Here is a 21093-nt window from a genome sequence, read left to right on the forward strand (position 1 = left end):
AGGAAAAAACCGACAGTCAAGAACACTCTACCTGGCAAGATTATCATTCAGAATAGAAGGAGATATAAAGAGTTTCCCAGACAAGCAAAAATTAAAGGAGTTTCTCACCAAGAAACTAGTCCTACAAGAAATGCTATAGGGATTTATTTAAAGGGGAAAGAGAAGACCACAAATAGGAAAAAATTATCTATTTACATGATAAGAGGGTAATGGATACAAACGCACAAACAAGAGGTTAGATATGGGATCAAAAACATAAAATGTGGGAGGAGGGGAGTAAAGAGTAGAGCTTTTAGAAAGAGGTCACACAAAAGAGATCATCAATTCAATACAGATTGCTATATATTTAGGTTATTATATATGAACTTCATAGTAATCACAAATCAGAAACCTATAATAAATACACAAAAAACTAAGAGAAAAGAACCCAAATATAATACTAGAGAAAGTCATCAAACCACAAGGGAAGAGAGCAAGAGAAGAAAGGAACAGAGAAGAAGAACTAAAACACCCAAAAAAAAGTAACAAAATTGCAATAAGTACATACTTACGAATAGCTACTTTAAATGACAATGGACTAAATGCTCCAGTCAAAAGCCATAGGGCGGCTGATGGGATAAAAAAATAAGACCCATATATATGCTGCATACAAGAGACACACTTCAGACCTAAACACACTCACAAACTGAAAGTGAAGGGTGGAAAAAGATAATCCATGTAAATGGCAATGAAAAGAAAGCTGGGGTAGCAATACTTAGATCAGACAAAATAGACTTTAAAACAAAAACTGTAACAAGAGACAAAGAAGGGCACTGCATAATCATCAAGGGAACATCCAACAAGAGGATATAACAGGGCCAGCTCCATGGCTTGGCAGTTGGGTGCGCGCGCTCTGCTGCTGGCGGCCCGGATTCGGGTCTCAGGCGCGCGCCGACGTGCCGCTTCTCTGGCCATGCTGGGGCCGCATCCCACATGCAGCGGCTGGAGGGATGTGCAGCTCTGACATGCAACTGTCTACTGGGGCTTTGGGGAAGAAAAAAAGGAGGAGGATTGGCAATAGATGTTAGCTCAGAGCCGGTCTTCCTCAGCAAAAAGAGGAGGATTAGCATGGATGTTAGCACAGGGCTGATCTTCCTCAAAAAAAAAAAAAAAAGAGGATATAACACTTGTAAATATCTATGCACCCAACATAGGAGCACCTAAATATGTAAAGCAATTATTAACAGACACAAAAGGAGAAATAGACAGTAACACAATAATAGTAGGGGACTTTTAACACTCCACTTACACCAATGCATAGATCATCCAAACAGAAGATCAACAAGGGAACATTATCCTTAAATGACATATTTGACCAGTTGGACTGAGTAGATATATACAGAACACTCCACCCCAAAACCGAAAAATACACATTCTTTTCAAATGGACAAGGAACATTCTCCAGGACTGGTCACATATTAGGCCACAAAACAAGTCTCAATAAATTTAAGACGACTGAAATAATACCAAGCATCTTTTCCGACCACAATGGTATGAAACTAGAAATCAACTACTGAAAGAAAATCAGAAAATCCACAAACATGTGGAGATTAGACAAAATGCTACTGAACAATGATTGGGTCAATGAAGAAATAGAAGGAGAAATCAAATACCTGGAGACAAATGAAAATGAACCTACAACATGCCAGAATTGATGGGATACAGCAAAAGTAGTTCTAAGAGGGAAGTTTATAGCAACACAGGCCTACCTCAACAAACAAGAAAAATCTCAAATAAACAATCTAACAGTGCACCTAAAGGAACTGGAAAAGGAAGAACAAAGACCAAAATCAGTAGAAGGAAGGAAATAATAAAAATCAGAGCAGAAAAAATTAAATAGAGACTAAAAAAAAATAGTAAAATTCATTGAAACTAAGAGCTGGTTCTTTAAAAAGTTAAACAAAATTGACAAACCTTTAGCTAAATTCACCAAGAAAAAGACAGAGAAGGCTCAAATAAATAAAATCAGAAATGAAAGAGGAGAAATTACAATGGATGCCTCAGAAAAACAAAAGATTGTAAGAGACTACTATGAAAAGCTCTACACCAACAAACTGGATAATCTAGAAGAAATGGATAAATTCTTAGAATCATATAACCCTCCAAAACTGAATCAAGAAGAAATAGAGAATCTGAATAGACCAATCACCAGTAAGGAGATCGAAACAGTAATCAAAAACCTCCCGAAAAATAAAATTTCAGGATCAGACAGCTTGCCTCGTGAATTCTACCAAACATTGAAAGAAGACTTAATACCTATCCTTCTCAAACTCTTCCAAAAAACTGAAGAGGAGGGGAAGCTTCCTAACTCATTCTACAAAGCCAACACTACCCTGATTCCAAAACCAGACAAGGACAACAGAAAAAAAAGAAAATTACAGGCCAATATCATTGATGAACATAGAAGCAAAAATCCACAACAAAATACTAGCAAATTGAATACAACAATACATTAAAAAGATCATACAACATGATCAAGTGGGATTTAATCCAGGGATGCAGGGATGGTTTGACATCCACAAATCAATCAACGTGATACACCACATTAACAAAATGAAGAATAAAAATCAGATGATCATCTCAATAGATGCAAAGAAAGCATTTGACAAGATACAGCATCCATTTATGATAAAAACTCTGAATAAAATGGGTATAGGAGGAAATTACCTCAACATATTAAAGGCCATAAAAGACAAACTCACAGCTAATATCATTCTCAATGGTGAAAAACTGAAAGGTATCCCTCTAAGAACAGGAATCAGACAAGGATGTCCACTTTCACCATTCCTATTTAACATAATATTGGAAGTCCTAGCCAGAGCAATCAGGCAAGAAAAAGAAATAAAAGAGATCCAAATTGGAAAGGAAGAAGTGAAACTGTCACTATTTGGAGATGACATGATTTTATACATAGAAAACCCTAAAGAATCCACCAGAAAACTTTTAGAAATAAGACACGAATACAGTAAAGTTTCAGGATACAAAATCAACATACAAAAATCAGTTGTGTTTCTATACACAACGAAGTAGCAGAAAGAGAAATTAAGAATACAATCCCATTTACAACTGCAACAAAAAAAATAAAATACCTAGGAATAAACTTAACTAAAGAGGTTAAAGATTTGTACACTGAAAACCAGAGAACATTGTTGAAAGAAACTGAAGAAGACACAAAGAAATGGAAAGATATTCCATGTTCTTGGATTGGAAGAATTAATATAGTTAAAATATCCATACTTCCTAAAGCAATCTATAGATTCAACACAATCCCCATCAAAGCCCCAACAACATTTTTCACAGAAATAGAACAAAGAATCCTAACATTTATATGGAACAACAAAAGATCCCGAATAGCCAAAGGAATCCTGAGAAAAAAGAGCAAAGCTGGAGGTACCATACTATCTGAATTCAAAATATACTACAAAGCTATAGTAAACAAAACAGCATGGTACTGCCACAAAAACAGACACACAGATCAATGGAACAGAATCAAGAGCACAGAAATAAACCCACAGATCCATGGACAGTTAATTTTCCACAAGGGAGCCAAGAACATACAATGGAGAAAGGAAAGTCTCTTCAATAAATGGTGCTGGGAAAACTGGATAGCAACAGGCAAAAGAATTAAAGTAGACCAGTATCTTAGACCATACACAAAAATTAACTCAAAATGGATTAAAGACTTGAATATAAGACCTGAAACCATAAAACTTCTAGAGAAAAACACAGGCAGTACACTCTTCGACATCGGTCTTAGCAACATATTTTCAAGTACCATGTCTGACTGGGCAAGGGAAACAATAGAAAAAATAAACAAATGGGACTGCATCAAACTAAAAAGCTTCTGCACAGCAAAGGGAACCATCAACAAAATGAAAAGACAACCTAACAATCGGGAGAAGATATTTGCAAACCATATATCTGATAAGGGGTTAATCTCCAAAATACATAAATAACTCATACATCTCAACAACAAAAAAACTAACAACCCAATTAAAAAATGGGCAAAAGATCTGAACAGACATTTCTCCAAAGAAGATATACAGATGGCCAACAGGTACTTGAAAAGATATTCCACATCATTATCAGTGAAATGCAAATCAAAACTACAATGAGATATCACCTCACACCCGTCAGAATGGCTATAATTAACAAGACAGGAAACAACACGTGTTGGAGAGGATGTGGGGAGAAGGGTACTCTCATACACTGCTGGTGGGAGTGCAAACTGGTGCAGCCACTATGGAAAACAGTATGGAGATTCCTCAAAAAATTAAGAATAGAACTACCATACAATCCAGCTATTCCACCGCTGGGTATTTATCCAAAGAACATGAAAACCCGAATGCGTAAAGATACATACACCTCTACGTTCATTGCAGAATTATTCACAATAGCCAAGACTTGGAAGCAACCTAGGTGCCCATCAAGGCACAAATGGATAAAGAAGATGTGGTATATATACACAATGGAATACTACTCAGCCATAAGTAACAATGAAATTCAGCCATTTGTGACAACATGGATGGACCTTGAGGCTATTATGCTAAGTGAAATAAGTCAGATGGAAAAAGTCAAATATGAGTATGATCTCACTCATAAGTAGAAGATAAAAAGAATAACAAACAGTCACATAGAGACAGAAATTGGATTTGTGGTTACCAGAAGGGAAGGTGGAAGGGACGGGGGTGAAAGGGATGATTAGGCACATGTCTGTGGTGATGGATTGTCATTAGTCTTTGGGTGGTGAACATGATGTAATCTATACAGAAATCGAAATATAATGATGTACACCTGAAATTTAAAAAAAAAAAAGCAAATTTAATGAAGAGAAATTACTTTTGTTCCGCAGCAAAAAAAAAAAATCAAGGAAGCAAAAATAAAAAGTCCAAAACAATTAAAATCAGGCACATCTATTTCCACAATAAATATGAAGGTATTAAATGCAAGAAAAAAAAAAAAAGGAGGAGTAAGCAGAAGATTATCCATCACCCAGCAGGAGGATATAGAGATTGAGGAAAAGTAAATTGTTAACAATTGTTATGAAGACCTTGTGACCACCTTAGACACAGTCTGTGCTCCGCCTCATCTAAGACACTCATTTGGCACTTATATTTTCCTTTTATCATTTTTTAAAAATGAATTTATAGCCTAACTTCCAAACTAGCTTATAATTTTCTGGAGGCGAATGACTTTACCTTACAACTCCACTCATATATAGCACTGAACACTGCATGTAGATAATTATCTGCACTACTCTTATGGTACTTAATTCTTTCTATCTTGAGTATGCATTCTTTATCTCACCAACTAAACTGTAATCTCCTTGAGGATAGGATATGTGATTATTTGCATTCCCCTCCCCCATACAGCCTAGCATAGTACTCTGTTCATAGAAGATACTCATTGTCTGTTGAATAATTTAAGAAATAATAAATTAATAAAGAAATTATACAACCAGTTCAATGGTAAATGCCTAGAGAAAGATAATGCCTATAAGATCTCAGAATATCTCAGAAGCTCTACTGGGACAGAGAAAACTCATTAGTAAACACCACTGTTAACTGGTTCATAAACATGTTTTCTGCCAAGCAAATATCAACAAAACCTACGGCCCTAATGGTAAGAATATCTTCCAGATGAAAAATTTACTTACAGCAGAATTAGTCTTCATTTCAACTTTTGAAGATGTCATCACAAATCAAAGTCAAGAATTATTATATAGTTCTCATTATTGAACATAACTACTAAAACTTTCAGCAAGCTAAAGGAGATACCATTTAGATATCAACATCCACAACACTGAAGAAATGTGACAAGATTTTCCGGAATCATAGAATCTTTGTGTTAAGAAGGGACTTAAGAGTCATCTAGTCCAATTTCCTACCTAATAAAGCAATCCTTTCTACAATATATAATTCTTAGGATGTTCACACCTTTGCTTGCAGTCTTTCAGTGACAGTAGGCTTACCATCTTGCAACAAAGCTATTCCATTATTGGATTACTATCACTGATAAAAGGTTTCTTTACACTGAGCCCAAACCTGTCTTCCTATAATTTCTACCCATTGGTCTTAGTTCTATCCTGTGGAGTTTAATTCTTGTTTGATATGATAGTCCTCAAAATATTCCTACTGTCTTCTTTTTTTCCAGGCAGACATCCCTATATCCTCCAAATATTTTTCACATGATACATTTTCCCACTATTCCAACGATTTTAAACTGTGATGCCTAGACTGATCACAATACTCAAGATATGAACTAACTACTGTAGAATGCCTACCAAGATCTTGGAACTATATATCTATTAGTATAGCCTAAGATTGTGCTAACTTTTTTTGCAGCTACATCACATCGCTGATTTAAGCTTGAGCTTGGAGACAATTAAAACACATAAGTCTTTTTCACATGAATTACTATAAAGCCAAAGTACCTCTGTCACAATGTAATATATAGACAGCTGATCTCTTAAATATCGGATTCTTATAGCCTCAGAGAAGTTAAGTGACAGCTCAAGGTCACAGAGCAAGTTGGTAGAAGAGTTAGGATGTAAGACTAAGACATGTGGCACTTCATACCAGTTTTTAGTAGTTGCATTAAAGTAACCCACAAAGGATATTAACATTAAAAGGCAACACAAAATTACCAAAAGAGGGTTCTCTCTTTTATATAGTCAACCTAATTTGTAGGGTAGGGAGCGTTAGACTGAAAGTCAGAAAATCTTGGTTCTGGTCTTAGATCTTCAGCTAACTCACATCCTCTCTCTGAACCTCAGTTTCATCATTTAAAAAATAAGAAGGAATTAAATAAAACCTAAATAAATAGGAAGACACCCCATATTCATGGATCAGAACACTTAATATTATTAAGATAGCAACAGTCCTCAAATTGATCTACTGATTCAACACTATCCCTATCAAAATCCCAGGTGGCTTCTTTGCATAAATCGACAAGCTTATCCTAAAATTCATATGAAAATGCAAGAGAATATCCAAAATAATCTTGAAAAATAACAAAGTTGGAGGACTTATGCTTTCTGATTTCAAAACTTACTACTTACTACATAGCTAGTGTAATCAAGACAGTGTGGTATTGGCATAAGGACAAACATATAGATCAATGGAATAGAATCAAGAGTCCAGAGTACACCCTCACATTTATGATCAACTGATTTTTGACAAGGGTGCCAAGACCATTCAATGGAGAAAGAATAGTCTTTTCAACAAATGATGCTGGGACAACTAGATAGCCACATGCAAAAGAACAAAGCTGGACCCCTACCTCACGCCATAGCCAAAAATTAACTTGAAATGGATCATAAACCTAAAAGTAAGAGTTAAAACTATAAACTTCTTAGATATGGAGAAATTAGAGCCCTCATACACTACTCGTGGGAATGTAAAATGGTGCAGCCACTGTGGATAACAGTCGGGCAGTTTCACAAAAGGCTAAACATAGAGGTACCGTGATATTCAGCAATTCTACTCCTAGGTATATATCCAAGAGAAATAAAAACATGTACACAAAAAAATCTGCACACGAATGTTCACAGTAGACTTATTCATAATAGCCCAAAGTTGGAAACAACTCAAATGTTCATCAGTGGATGAATGGATAAACCAAATGTGGTATACCCGTACAGTGGAACATTATTTGTGAAAAGATGAAGTATTAATACATGCTACAACACAGATGAACCTTGAAAACATGCTAAGTGGAGAACCTAATCACAAAAGACCACTTCTTGTATGATTTCATTTATATGAAATATCCAGAATAGGTAAATCTATAGAGACAGAAGGTAGATTAGTGGTTGCTAGGGCTGGGGTCAGGAGGAATGGAGAGTGACTGCTAATGAGTAGGGGATTTCTTTCGGGGGTGATGAAAATGTTTTAAACTTAGATTGTAATGAAGGTGCACAATTCTGTGAATATACTAAAACCATTGAATTGTACATTTTAAATGTGTGAATTTTATAGTATATGAATCATATCTCAATAAAGATGTTAAAAAATAAAAATAAGAGGATTATACTACATGATTTTTAAAGTCTCTTTCATTTCTAAAATTATATAATTACAGAGAACAAACTCATCACAGCTTACAATTTGTCAGCTGAAAATGCACATCTAACTGCATGGTGACAAAAGAAGGAAACTCACAAGCCAAGCAGAGATAAAGTACAACTTTGAACACTGATAGCAGCAGACTTTTAGAAAACATCAGCAAACAACTCAGAACAATCACAAATGAGAACTCAAGCTCTTTTCAGGCAAATATTTTAGGCAGACTATGAACGTAAGAGTCACAGAGACATGTGTTTCAAGTAGAGGCTACTGCCATAAATAAATGACAGACATTACAGGTAGTGGTTAAAAATTATGTTTAGTTATATATCAGTCTTTCCAACCTCATCCACTCCCACACAGATACCAATCACCATTAGTGATGTTACCTTCATACATAAAACAGAGATAAAAATGGTCAAATATAATACCCTATGGAAGACAAATGACACCTGACTTTCTTCTAATAGGTTACATCTCATCACTTTTTCATTTGCATATACAAAGTACCCCACTGTGAGGCCCTGGTGACTACGATACCTACTGACTCTGCTTGGTAAGAAAGCACTTTGAAAAGGTTCCTCTCCACAGCAATCTTCTGCATAGTCATGTGGTCCTCAGTGGAGCTCCTTTGCATTAATTTGACATATAATTGCTCCAGACCCTGGAAAATAAAACCAGAATACAATGTAATGATGAGAATAACCACAACTGTTACTAATAATTGCCATGGCTAAAAATCAATGGTAACTTACAGCAATGGCAACTTGAAAAAATTCATCAGCGGTCACAGCATTTCCAACACAAAGCCACCCTTTTCCTGTTTTCATATTCATCTGGAAGAGAGAAGTTAGAAAATAGTTTTTAAAAATTCATACCTCCTCCAAACTGGTTGAGGAGAGTATTGGAGAAAATATTTAAGCTTCTATCCATATTCAGTAGTGTAATCCACAGAAAACAAAAAAGTAACACCATTTATTAGAGTTCTGTATTCTGCTCTGAACTCCATACTGTAAGAAAAATGGTCTTAAGAAAAGCAATAATAAAAAATTAATAGACTTGAAAACACATCTTCTAAGGAAATATTAAAAGAAAACATTGGGATAATTTAGATAGGAAGAGAAAGGTCTGAAAAATGAATGCTTCACATACTTGAACAAAGTTATATGATAAGCCTTAGACTATAAGTCAACACACCCTGGGTTCTAGTTTTTAATTACATCTCTAATAAAATTTTTATTTACCCAATAAATGTTTATTAATTATCCTTTACATGCCAGGCACCCTGAAGAAGCTCACAGTATTGTAATTAACAGACATCTAAATAAATAGTTGGTATGTAATATGCACAAATGCTGCGGAAGCAAACAAGGACTGAATCAAGATGGACGATTGAGCACACACTACAGCCACCCCTTCTACTATAAATTCCTAGAAATGATGTGTGTGTGTGTGTGTGTATATATATATATATATATATGTATGTATATACTATAAATATAGTATACATAAATTTTACTATAAATTTTATATACTATAAATCCCTAGAATATTCTCTAGAAATAAGAGAAAATATATACATATTTTTCTTATTCAGTACGAGTCCTGGAAAACAAGGGACATTTTCAGTTGACCTGAAATTATGAGGAACCTCTGAAAAATAGACAGCAAATGGGATGAGGCAAAAACCCACATCCCAAAATGCACAAAAATGCAAAACGTGGAAACATTCCGGATGTGAACAGCAGGAGTATCAGGCAGTTGGCTACCCGCTAAGAGGGAACTCCCAGGAGTTCCCCCTGGACTCCTGTCCCAGGAAGGAATAGTGAGTACAATCACTTAAGCTGGATAAAAATAGGGTTCCAATTGGCCGACAACACAGGTCAATGCAAAACATCCAGTCTTACCACTCCATCAGTCACTGGATTCAGCTTATTTACTGTAACCTAGTATATAGTTTGACACAGTATTCACAGAAGACTATCAAGAAATCTCAAATCACATACGAGTAAGAATCACCAAACAATTGAGGGAAACCAATACCATGAAAGGACAGGACATCACACTCAACAAATAGAAGAATACCTGAGGAAATAGAATTAAGAGAGCTAGCAGATGGAAACATAAAGAGAAATACCATTGTTATCCCCAGAATTAAATAGTAGTCACAAGCAATAAAATGCTCCTTTTAGTTTTCATTCTTTGGAATCAACAGAGGCAAAAATGCAAATGTTACTAGAGGTGACAAAAGTTGGAAGGTTAAAGGTAAGGAAAGGTAGAGAGAATAGTAAAGGTACCAATATCCTCACAGAGTGAAAAGTAAAGATATATGCTCCAGGGGCCGGCCCCGTGGCTTGGCAGTTAAGTGTGCGCGCTCCGCTGCTGGCGGCCCGGGGTTCGGATCTCGGGTGTGCACCAACCACTGCTTCTCTGGCCATGCTGAGGCTGCGTCCCGCATACAGCAACTAGAAGGATGTGCAGCTATGACATACAACTATCTACTGGGGCTTTGGGGGAAAAATAAATAAATAAAAATTAAAAAAAAAAAAGATATATGCTCCAAAACTGATGGAGAAAGAAATAAAAATTTAAATATATTATTTAAACTTTTAAAAGGTAACCATCAGATAAATTAAAAATAGTATAAAATAACTAACAAAAACTGAAAGAGGATGTAGGAGGAGGTAATATAAGATAATATGATATAAGTCTTCACCTATCATAGCAGAAAAAAATAGATCACATATAGAGCTGATAAATCAAGATGTAATTATTATTATTATGGGCTGAATTGTGTCCCCCCAAAATTCATATGTTGAAGCCCTAACTCCCAGTACCTCAGAATGTGACTGTACTTGGAGATAGGGCCTTTAAAGAGGTGATGAAGTTAAAATGAGACAACTAGGGTAGGCCCTAATCCAATTTGACTGGTGTCCTTATAAGAGGAAATTTGGGTACACAAAGGGACACCAGGGATGCATACACACAGAGGAAAGGCCATATGAGGACACAGCAAGAACGCAGACATCTGCAAGCGAAAGAGAGGTCTCAGAAGAAACCAAACCTGCCAACACCTTGATCTTGGACTTCTAGTCTCCAGAATTGTGAGAAAATAAATGTTTACTGTTTAGGCCACTCAGTCTGTAGTATTTTGTTGTGGCAGTCCTAGCAAACTAACACAGTGATATAAGCTTATAATTAAAATACATGGAGGTAACAAGGAGAAGTGAAAGCAGAAATGGTTACAAGTAATAGCCTTAAAACAGGAAAAGATGTATGCACAAGGCAATTCATTGCAGTACCCAAATGTCCATCTAAGGGGGCTGGTTGAATATAATAAGGTACGTGCACCAATTGAATACTATGTAGCTATAAAAAATGAAGAATATCTCTGTATACTGCTATGGAGTGATCTCTAGGATATAATGCTAAATGGGGTAAAAAAAAAAGATGGAGACAGCTGGGAGAAGATATTTGCAAATCATATATCCAACAAGCGGTTAATCTCCAGAATATATATAAAGAACTCACACAACTGAACAACAAAAAAACAAATAACCTGATCAAAAAATGGGCAAAGGATCTGAACAGACATTTTTCCAAGGAAGACATACAGATGGCCAATAGACATATGAAAAGATGTTCGACATCACTAATCATTAGGGAAATGCAAATCAAAACTACAATGAGATATCACCTTACATCCATCAGAATGGCTATAATCACCAAGACAAAAAATAACAAACGTTGGAGAGGATGTGGAGAAAAGGGAACCCTCATTCACTCCTGATGGAAATGCAAACTGGTGCAACATCTATGAAAAACAGTATGGAGATTCCTCAAAAAATTAAAAATGGAAATACCTTATGATCCAGCTATCCCACTTCTGGGTATTTATCCAAAGAACTTGAAACCAACAATCCAAAGAGGCTTATGCACCACTATGTTCATTGCAGCATTATTCACTATAGCCAAGAAGTGGAAGCAACCCAAGTGTCCATTGACAGATGATTGGATAAAGGAGATGTGGTACACATATATATATAATGGAAAACTACTCAGCCATAAAAAAAGACAAAATCATCCCATTTGCAACAACATGGATGGACCTGGAGGGTATTATGTTAAGTGACATAAGCCAGACAGAGAAAGACAAACACTGTATGACTTCACTCATATGTGGAATATAAATTAACACACGGACAGGGAGAACAGTTTGGTGGTTACCAGGGGGAAGGGAGTTGGGGGGTGGGCACAAGGGGTGAAGGGGCACATTTATACGGTGATTGACAAATAATGTACAACTGGAATCTCACAATGTTATAAACTATTATGACATCAATAAAAAAATGGGGGAAAAAAGGTGGAGAAAAGTACATATATGGAATGCTACCATTTATCTAAGAACCTTGAATGAGGGGGGTGATGTGAATATATACCTGTTTCCTTATATTTAAAAGCCAAAAGGATAAATATAAAATAAACAAAATAGTTATCTACAGGGGAAGGAAGGAAACAGGGTGGAGAGGACAAGAGATAGAAGCTAGATTTATCTGAATATACTTCCTTTAGTGGTTTTGACTTTGGAACCATGTAAATATTTCACATAATAATAAAACAAAATTCAATCAAAATGGGGGGGGGAAAGCAATCACTAAAAATCAAAAGGAAATAGAAACAAATGAACCTAACTATGTATCAAGTCAATAGCTTAATCACAGAGAAAGGAATTACTTCAAGTAATTTTAAACAATATTTTAATAACATTAAACAATATTTTGACTGTACATTCCTAGAGGGATATATCCTAAGAATGAAAGAAGTGCAAAAAAATTCTCAAATGATTTTTAGAAATCATTGCTAGTAATAATATTGATATTGCTATATTCTGAAACTATTATAAATATATATATTTTTAGGACAAAACAAATTATTCATTACACTGTTGTCAGGCACCAAGATTGTTAGCACTTGTGAAAATTAATACAGGGAAATCTCATTTAAAATGGAGTCAGGAACCCAAAGGGGGAGCTCCCACACAGTACCACCCAAGGTCAATTACAGAAAAGATAGTCAATTACAGACCCCAACAGAAAGAAGTCTTCAACAGGAAAGAATTGTCAATTACAGCAAGAAATGTACATTGCATCCCAAACAGAAATTAACTATCCCAGCAACTTAGCCAATGAGAAATCATCACCGTCCTTAACTCTCGCTTTTTCTCCAATGGACTTTCATTCAAAGCAACATCTCACAATTTCCTCCTTTTTCCCGATAAAATAATGTTCCTCTCCTTTGATTGTTGGACTTGCTTATGGCTTTTGCCACAGTATGCGGGTCTGGAATTCCAATTCTTTGGTTTTTTCCAAATAAATTCATTTTTCTGGTAAAGTAACTGGCTGTTTTATTTTTAAGGGCAACACACCAGAGGAATAAAACACAAATATAAAATCAAGAAGCTAAGTAAAACCCTACAATCCTAAATATCAATTCGAAATATCAGTATGAACTCATTATATATTTTCTCTTTTTAAAAAAATATGTAGGGGCCAGCCCGGTGGCATAGCGGTTAAGTTCATGTGCTCCACTTCAGCGGCCCAGGGTTCACAGGTTTGGATCCCAGGCACAGACCTACACATCACTTATTGAGCCATGTTGTGGCAGGCGCCCCACATATAAAGTAGAGAAAGATGGGCACGGATGTTAGCCCAGGGCCAATCTTCCTCAGCAAAAAGAGGAGGATTGGCAACAGATGTTAGCTCAGAGCTAATCTTCCTCACAAAAGTAAATAGGTAGATAGATAGATAGATAGATAGATAGATAGATAGATAGATAGATAGATAATTTCATAGCTCTGTCCACTAAAAAGGTCTAGAAACAATGACTGATGCAACAGCAATGAACACTTGTAATGTCCAGATCGTGGTTTCTAAATGACATTCTCCACCTAAAGGAAACAGGTTCCTTGGAGGAATAGCTGATTCCAGGTCTAGGGCAGGAACTATACAAGATGAGCCTGGGATATCTTGTCATATCAGAAATCAAAGATTATTGGGGTCATGTCAAAAGGACTCAGAATCACTTAAAGAGGCTCCTGGCCAGAGATAGGACATTGTGCTTCAATAAGAGTAATAACTACAATGGATTGAAGTTCATTAAATATGTTAAAATCTATGAGTTCACAATGATACTTTTTCTAAAAACCTACTTGGTCATCATTTAAGGATGTTAGAGAACCAACTCGTTATTCTGAAATCTACTAAATAAAGGGAAAGAATCAAGACTGTCTTTCTTGTAAAAGTATACTTCAGAGTAACCAAATAGTTGATGAGGGAAAGTTTCTCTCTTTTCCAGTTAATAAACAAAGAAGGAATACAGAATTAGAATATGCAAACTCCTACAGAAATAATGGATCTGGGGACAATAATCATCAAAGGGCACTAACACAACAAAAAAGACAAGCAGACATTAGTGCCTCCTGATGCAAGTACACCATACCACCTACGAATTATTCTTGACAAAATTGAACCTGAATCAGGTCAAGCTTCTAAATTTAACTACCAGTTTACAGGAAAAACGGGAGACTATATTAAATGACACCATTAGGATGCAGTCATCAGAATCTAAAATTTAGGAAACTCTGTAGAACAAACAACCTGGTTTCTTCAGCAAATAAAGTTGTTCAACAGATTGAAAAAAAGGAGGGGGAAACATGTAGATTAAAAGAGACATATTAACAAAATACAAAGTGTAGACTTGCTTTAATCCTGATTCTAAGGAACCAACTGGAGAGAGGGCAAGCAAGCAAGTGAGCAGGTGGGCGAGGTAGGGTGGGGGAGACTGGATATTTGATGATTTTGGAAAATCTTTGTTAAATTTTATCAGGTGTGATAATGGGTATTGAGTTTGTTTGAATAAGAGGATATCTTGTCTTTTAGAGACACATACTGAAATATTTATGGGCAAAATGATGTATTTTGAATTTGTGTCAAAATCTATAGGGCCAGGGTTTTCTGTCAGAAGAGATATAGAAGAAACAAGAGTGGTCATGAGTTGATGATTACTCTAGTTGAGTGATGGATAAATGGGGAAATCATTGTACTATCAGCTATTTTGTGTGTACGTTTGGGCTTTTTAATAAAATATTGTTTTAAAACACTGGGAAAAATATTTTCCACTAAAAAAACATACTCGCCTCTACGCAGCAAAACAGGGGGTAGGAAGGGATGGAGCAGAGAACTATTACTTTGTATTACTTTCATTACTTATCATAAATCTTGAATTATAAGTTTAATATTTAGTCCACTGAAACACTGTAATAACAACTATAGTACTGTTGAGACTTTTCATTATCATAAAAGAAACATGGATAGCACTAAAGGATATAACCCCCTTTCAGGTTTACCCTAACTTCAACCATCTTCATAGGAGTAATGACTTTCTCACTGCATCCGCACTTTCTTCTCGTTTAATTAGGACTTACCAAAATCTGTCTTTGAATAGCCTCTTCTGAAGCAGTTGAGTCTTCACACATACACACCAACTTGCAAGCAACATGCCGTACTGCAAAACAGTAATTAGACACCCATAAACACAAAACATTCATTCTCTTTTTATATACACCTATAAAGAGAAAAGAGGAGTGAAGTGAAACCAGTTTTATTGTTAAAAATAAGAATTTTAAATGGCTTTTTACCAAGACTTGGAAGCAACCTAAGTGCCCATCAAGGGACGAATGGATAAAGAAGATGTGGTATATATACACAATGGAATACTACTCAGCCATAAGAAATGATGAAATCCAGCCATTTGTGACAACATGGATGGACATTGAGGGTATAATGCAAAGTGAAATAAGTCAGAGGGAGAAGGTCAAATACCGTATGATTTCCTTCATTAAGTAGTAGATAATAACAACAATAAACAAACACATAGGGACGGAGATTGGATTGGTGGTTACCAGAGGGGAAGGGGGGAGGGAGGAGGGTGAAAGGGATAATTCGGTACACGTGTGTGGTGATGGGTTGTAATTAGTATTTTGGTGGTGAACATGATGTAATCTATGCAGAAATAGAAGTACAATGATGTACACCTGAAAGTTTTACAATGTTATAAACCAATGTTACTGCAATAAACAAAAAACTAAAAAAAATAAAAAATAAAAAAAAAATAAATGGCTTTTTAAAAAATCAATTATCAGGGCCGGCCCCGTGGCTGAGCGGTTAAGCGCGCGCGCTCCGCTGCTGGCGGCCCGGGTTCGGATCCCGGGCGCGCACCAATGCACCGCTTCTCTGGCCATGCTGAGGCCACGACCCACATACAGCAACTAGAAGGATGTGCAGCTATGACATACAACTATCTACTGGGGCTTTGGGGGAAAAATAAATAAATAAATAAAATTATAAAAAAAAATCAATTATCAAAAGTAAATGACCTGAAAATTATCAAATAAATCATTTGCTTAATGCTCCAGTCAGACAGATATTTTATTTTCAAATTTTAATTACTGCAAATCTTAAATCGCAAAGACTCACTGAAGATACCTGGTTCCATGTGATGCTCTTGTAAGTACCATGCTGGCAGCAAAATAATGCTAAGTAGAATTAGAATCTAAAGTTATTCAACATCTGACAATTTCTGACCAGGATAGTTTTAGATTATTCTCCTAAAGTGTGAAACTTTCTAAATATATTCTTTTCTGTAGATGACATAAAAGTTCTTAGAAAATACAGATATCTTCATTATACCGTTAATTTCCCCTGAAAATAGGAAAGTTTGAATAATTGTAACTTCTTTCTGTAGTTTCTTTCATCATAAAACATACCCAATTCTTTTAAAGATGACTCCACATATAACTGAACCGGTTGCCTTGATGTTAGATCTCAGCAGCCATTCTACCTATGCTAATACCATTTTTAATCAATATTCCATTGAAAAAGAGATGATATGCCCAGCTGAAATTACAGGGTAATTGATGTAGTCAGATTTTATTACCCATCAAATGTAAAAGCTATTAATCTCTTAAAACAGTTAATTTGTTTCTGAAAGAAAACCTTTGGTAAAATAATTTCAAATCAGGGGCTGGCCCCGTGGCATAGTGGTTAAGTTGGCATGCTCCATTTTGGCAGCCCAGGTTTGTGAGTTCAGATCCCAGGCACGGACCTACACCACTAGTCAGCCATGCTGTGGTGGTGACCTACATATAAAGTGGAGGAAGACTGACACAGATGTTAGCTCAGGGCTAATCTTCCTCAAGCCAAAGAAAAAAAAAGAGGAAGATTGGCAACAGGTGTTAGCTCAGGGCTAGTCTTCCTCAGCAAAAATAATAATAATAATAATTTCAAATCACATATTTACATTGTCTTGCATTTCCAGTTTTGAAAATGTTTCCTTTATTTTTCCAAAGTTTACTAATTCTGCAGTATTCTCAAGGACTCTGATCTCTTAATTATTTCCCCTCTCCAAAGATATCTTCAGTACCTCCCTCTCAATTTACTCCTTCCCCTTTACATTCAAACATATCCATCTCCCTTCCTTGAAAAAAATTAACTAACCCCACTGTGCTTCAAGCTTCCATCCCATTTCTCCTCTTCCTTTCATTGCCAAATTTCTTGAAATGAATGGTCTATCTACTGCCTCTATTTTCTCGCTACTCACTCATCTCCTTAAGCCCCTGCAATCTGTTTGCATCCTTACCACCTTACTAAAACTGCACTCCCAATTATCACCTTCCCTGACTTGGTACCAACATTTCACAATGATCATAACCTTTTAGAAAAATACTACTTCCCTGGCCTCACACTATTCCGGTTCAGCATTGAACAGCGTCCCTCTGTGGGAAATGCCTTAGCCTAAGAACTTTGCCTGCTCTCATTCCCACATTCTTTTGTGTGTGTGTGTGAGGAAGATCAGCCCTGAGCTAACATCCGTGCTAATCCTCCCCTTTTTGCTGAGGAAGACCGGCTCTGAGCTAACATCTATTGCCAATCCTCCTCCTTTTTTTTTTTCCCCAAAGCCCCAGTAGATAGTTGTATGTCATAGTTGCACATCCTTCTAGTTGCTGTATGTGGGACTCGGCCTCAACATGGCCGGAGAAGCGGTGCGTTGGTGCGTGCCCGGGATCCGAACCCGGGCTGCCAGTAGAGGAGCGTGGGCACTTAACCGCTAAGCCAAGGGGCCGGCCCCATCCCCACATTCTTGATCCCACTATTTATATAAGCCTTCAGGCCAAAGGCACCTGAGGCTGAGACAGAATGCTACTTCAGTATTAAGATGTTTTCTTTCTTGTTGCTGTTGCTCTATCCTTGTCTTCTCATCAGCCTGTTCTTGGCCCCTCATATTATAAACATCTTGGTTAGGTGCTTGCTGACTGACTGCTTACATATGCTTTACTCCACTTCACCAGTGCCCACAGCTTGATATATAAATTGACTTTAGACAACACATAGTGTTGTATCCTCTGGCATTTGTGAGTTCTCTATTATTATTGTTTATTTAGCTTTAACTCATTCCTTCCCAGATCCTCAAGCATAATGTATGCCTGGTATTTTTGTTCTGGAGCCTACCTGGTCCCTTTCACCTACTGCCAGCCATAAGATGGTATGACAACCCTATAAGGAGTTGTTAATTGAGTTTATACTCAATAAATGGGTAGTGAGTCTCCTCTAGAATATTTTGACTGCTCCTTTTGGTCTTCTATCCTTGTTCTTTTTCTTCCCAGTCCTTAACTGGAAGAGTCAAGTTAAAATCTCACTACTCTGTTATCTCAACACCATTGGTTCTTAAAATTTAGTGTGTATGACAATTCTTGAGAAATTTTTTCAAATTATAGACATGCCCAGGTTTCATCCTGATCCTAATAAATCAAAACCTCCAATGGTGGCATCTGTATTTTAATAGGTTCCACAGGTGATTCTTATTTATACCAATATTTAAGAACTGTTGCTCTTTATTTTCTCCATCAGAGAACTCAACTATTCTTGTGGCTTCAACAATCGCCTCCACGTGAATAACTACCAAATCTGTAGGCAGCCTGACCTTTCTTATAAGTTCCAGTCTCACATCTCCAACCTTATTGTCATCTCAAATGCAACAGGTCTAGAACTAAAATTTACAAGTCATTCCTCTACTTCTGGCTTTCTTATTTCTGTTCATTGTTCCATAATTCTCCCCAATAATAAAAAAAATTCTAGCTTATAAATCTTCTTGACTTTTTTCATCACATAACATAATCCAGGCACACTGAATTTGTTTTTAAGGAGACAAAATATCTTCCAATCAACACATTTTTAGAATAAAACTCTTAAATCAGAGGCTTCCTGCACTAAAGCCTGTATTCCACTGTATCTTCAAAGTACTATACACATAATAACCACCCAAATATCTGATTCAAAACTGCTACATGCACAGAGTCAATACATTGGGAGAGGTCCTAGTGCTGCAGCTCCCACTTCATCTACCAAATCCCTGCTATTAGACAAGCAGTGAAAAACAGCCAGAGCAATGTTTCTTGATATGAATGGTAGGAGTTTAGAATTAATGCATTTTAATATCACACAGTTCGCCTGTATACTAAGTTTTTCCCACAGATAAATTTCTAATTATTCCCTCCCTACAACTACAGGATCTAAGGCTCCTAGGAGCAATGATATCAACATTTATCTGAGAGTTAAAGAGATAGAATTGTTCTCTAAACATCCTGATAGAGGAGTGAACTAATGAGTAAGTATATTGCTAACTATATTAACCACTAATTACACTATATTTACACTGAAGTTGAATATAGTTTGGTTTATATTCATAAAAATAAATACTTAGTAATAAATTCTATTTGTTGCATACAGATAAAATTCATTTGTCTTTACAAAGTCAAGCACTCCAGAGATTCACCTTTTAGTTTGTTGCCTCAATGTATCCTTTATAATGGGGCAATATACTTTCCATAAATGCATTAACTGTCACTATCCTTGTTGGAAATCAGTAAGTGTTAGCACTCTAGACCCTGCCCATTTAGCTAAAGCACTAGAACTTTGCCAGACAGTGGGCCACATTTAATGCATCCAAGCAGATGAGTTTGGTTTGGCGTTTTTGATGTGTTATTGCTCTTCTTGTTGTTTGCGCTCACAGGAAGGAAAATCTTTTATAATTTTTCTCAGTAACTCAGTCCAATGTTCATCAATTCACCTCATGAGGAAACTATTCTTTACAGATGTTTAAATCTAAATCCCTCATATAGCAACATTTTTCATTCTATTATTAATGGAGAGAGGAAACTACTATTTGATAGTCCTTTAGAATCCTGAAGTTTCTGATCATCTCTTCTCCAGGAAAAATAATCTGTGTCCTTTTACATTTCCTCAAGTTCTCATTTTCCCACCCTTTAATCATCTTAGTTGTTCACTACCAGACTATTTCTTACAGTGATGCTTTTAAACTTTTATTAATAAGGAGCTAACCTCTGAAAAATCATAAAACTGAAGCAGGCTGTTTGCTTGAGAAACCACTGCTTATGGGTTGTTTTGTTTAGTTTTAAAAACTCTCCATCTAAGAACTGGTCAAAATATTACTTACACTGCAGGAATACAACCTAATGTATAATAAGAATACTCATAATATAAGTCACAAAATGTATACGTACATTTAGCTTTCTGCTCTTCACTTATAACCAAACCTACTCTCTTGGTAACTGCCCAGTTCCACAGGTTTACTGCCATTTCTTCAACCTGGACAAGAGAAAACATTTTCTTAGCCAGTTAAAATACTGTCTACCTCCAATGATATTTTCTTTCTTGCATGTTTTATGTTTACGTGATTATTGTGGGTTATTTACCAGGCCTCCATAATCTAGTCCCATTCTACCCTTCCTCCCCAAAACTTATCCACTGTTAGAGTAATTATCTCACTGTCCCATGAACACAACTTGTTCATTCCTATCTATGCACCTTTATTTATATTGCTGGCTTCACCTGATATACCTCCTCCCATTGTC

At 36.2% G+C, this 21093-nt stretch overlaps 2 protein-coding genes across 6 annotated transcripts in view; both read right to left on the bottom strand.

The window, feature by feature from the left end:
• Positions 1 to 21093, bottom strand: part of TEX11 (testis expressed 11) — a 353243-nt gene that overhangs the window by 313251 nt on the left and 18899 nt on the right. For all 5 annotated transcript variants that reach the window (XM_058536116.1, XM_058536115.1, XM_058536118.1 and 2 more), the window contains 4 exons: positions 20743 to 20827; positions 15589 to 15668; positions 8861 to 8941; positions 8650 to 8769 (listed from right to left, as the gene is read on the bottom strand). In XM_058536116.1, coding sequence (XP_058392099.1) covers positions 8650 to 8769; positions 8861 to 8941; positions 15589 to 15668; positions 20743 to 20827 — 366 coding nt within the window. The remainder of the gene's footprint in view (positions 1 to 8649; positions 8770 to 8860; positions 8942 to 15588; positions 15669 to 20742; positions 20828 to 21093) is intronic.
• SNX12 (sorting nexin 12) overlaps positions 10589 to 21093 on the bottom strand; it is a 203324-nt gene continuing 192819 nt past the window's right edge. The window contains exon 5 of the mRNA XM_058536133.1: positions 10589 to 10612. Coding sequence (XP_058392116.1) covers positions 10604 to 10612 — 9 coding nt within the window. The 3' untranslated portion in view covers positions 10589 to 10603. The remainder of the gene's footprint in view (positions 10613 to 21093) is intronic.

The sequence above is a fragment of the Diceros bicornis genome, chromosome X (genome assembly GCF_020826845.1).
Source record: "Diceros bicornis minor isolate mBicDic1 chromosome X, mDicBic1.mat.cur, whole genome shotgun sequence".
Taxonomy (NCBI): domain Eukaryota; kingdom Metazoa; phylum Chordata; class Mammalia; order Perissodactyla; family Rhinocerotidae; genus Diceros; species Diceros bicornis.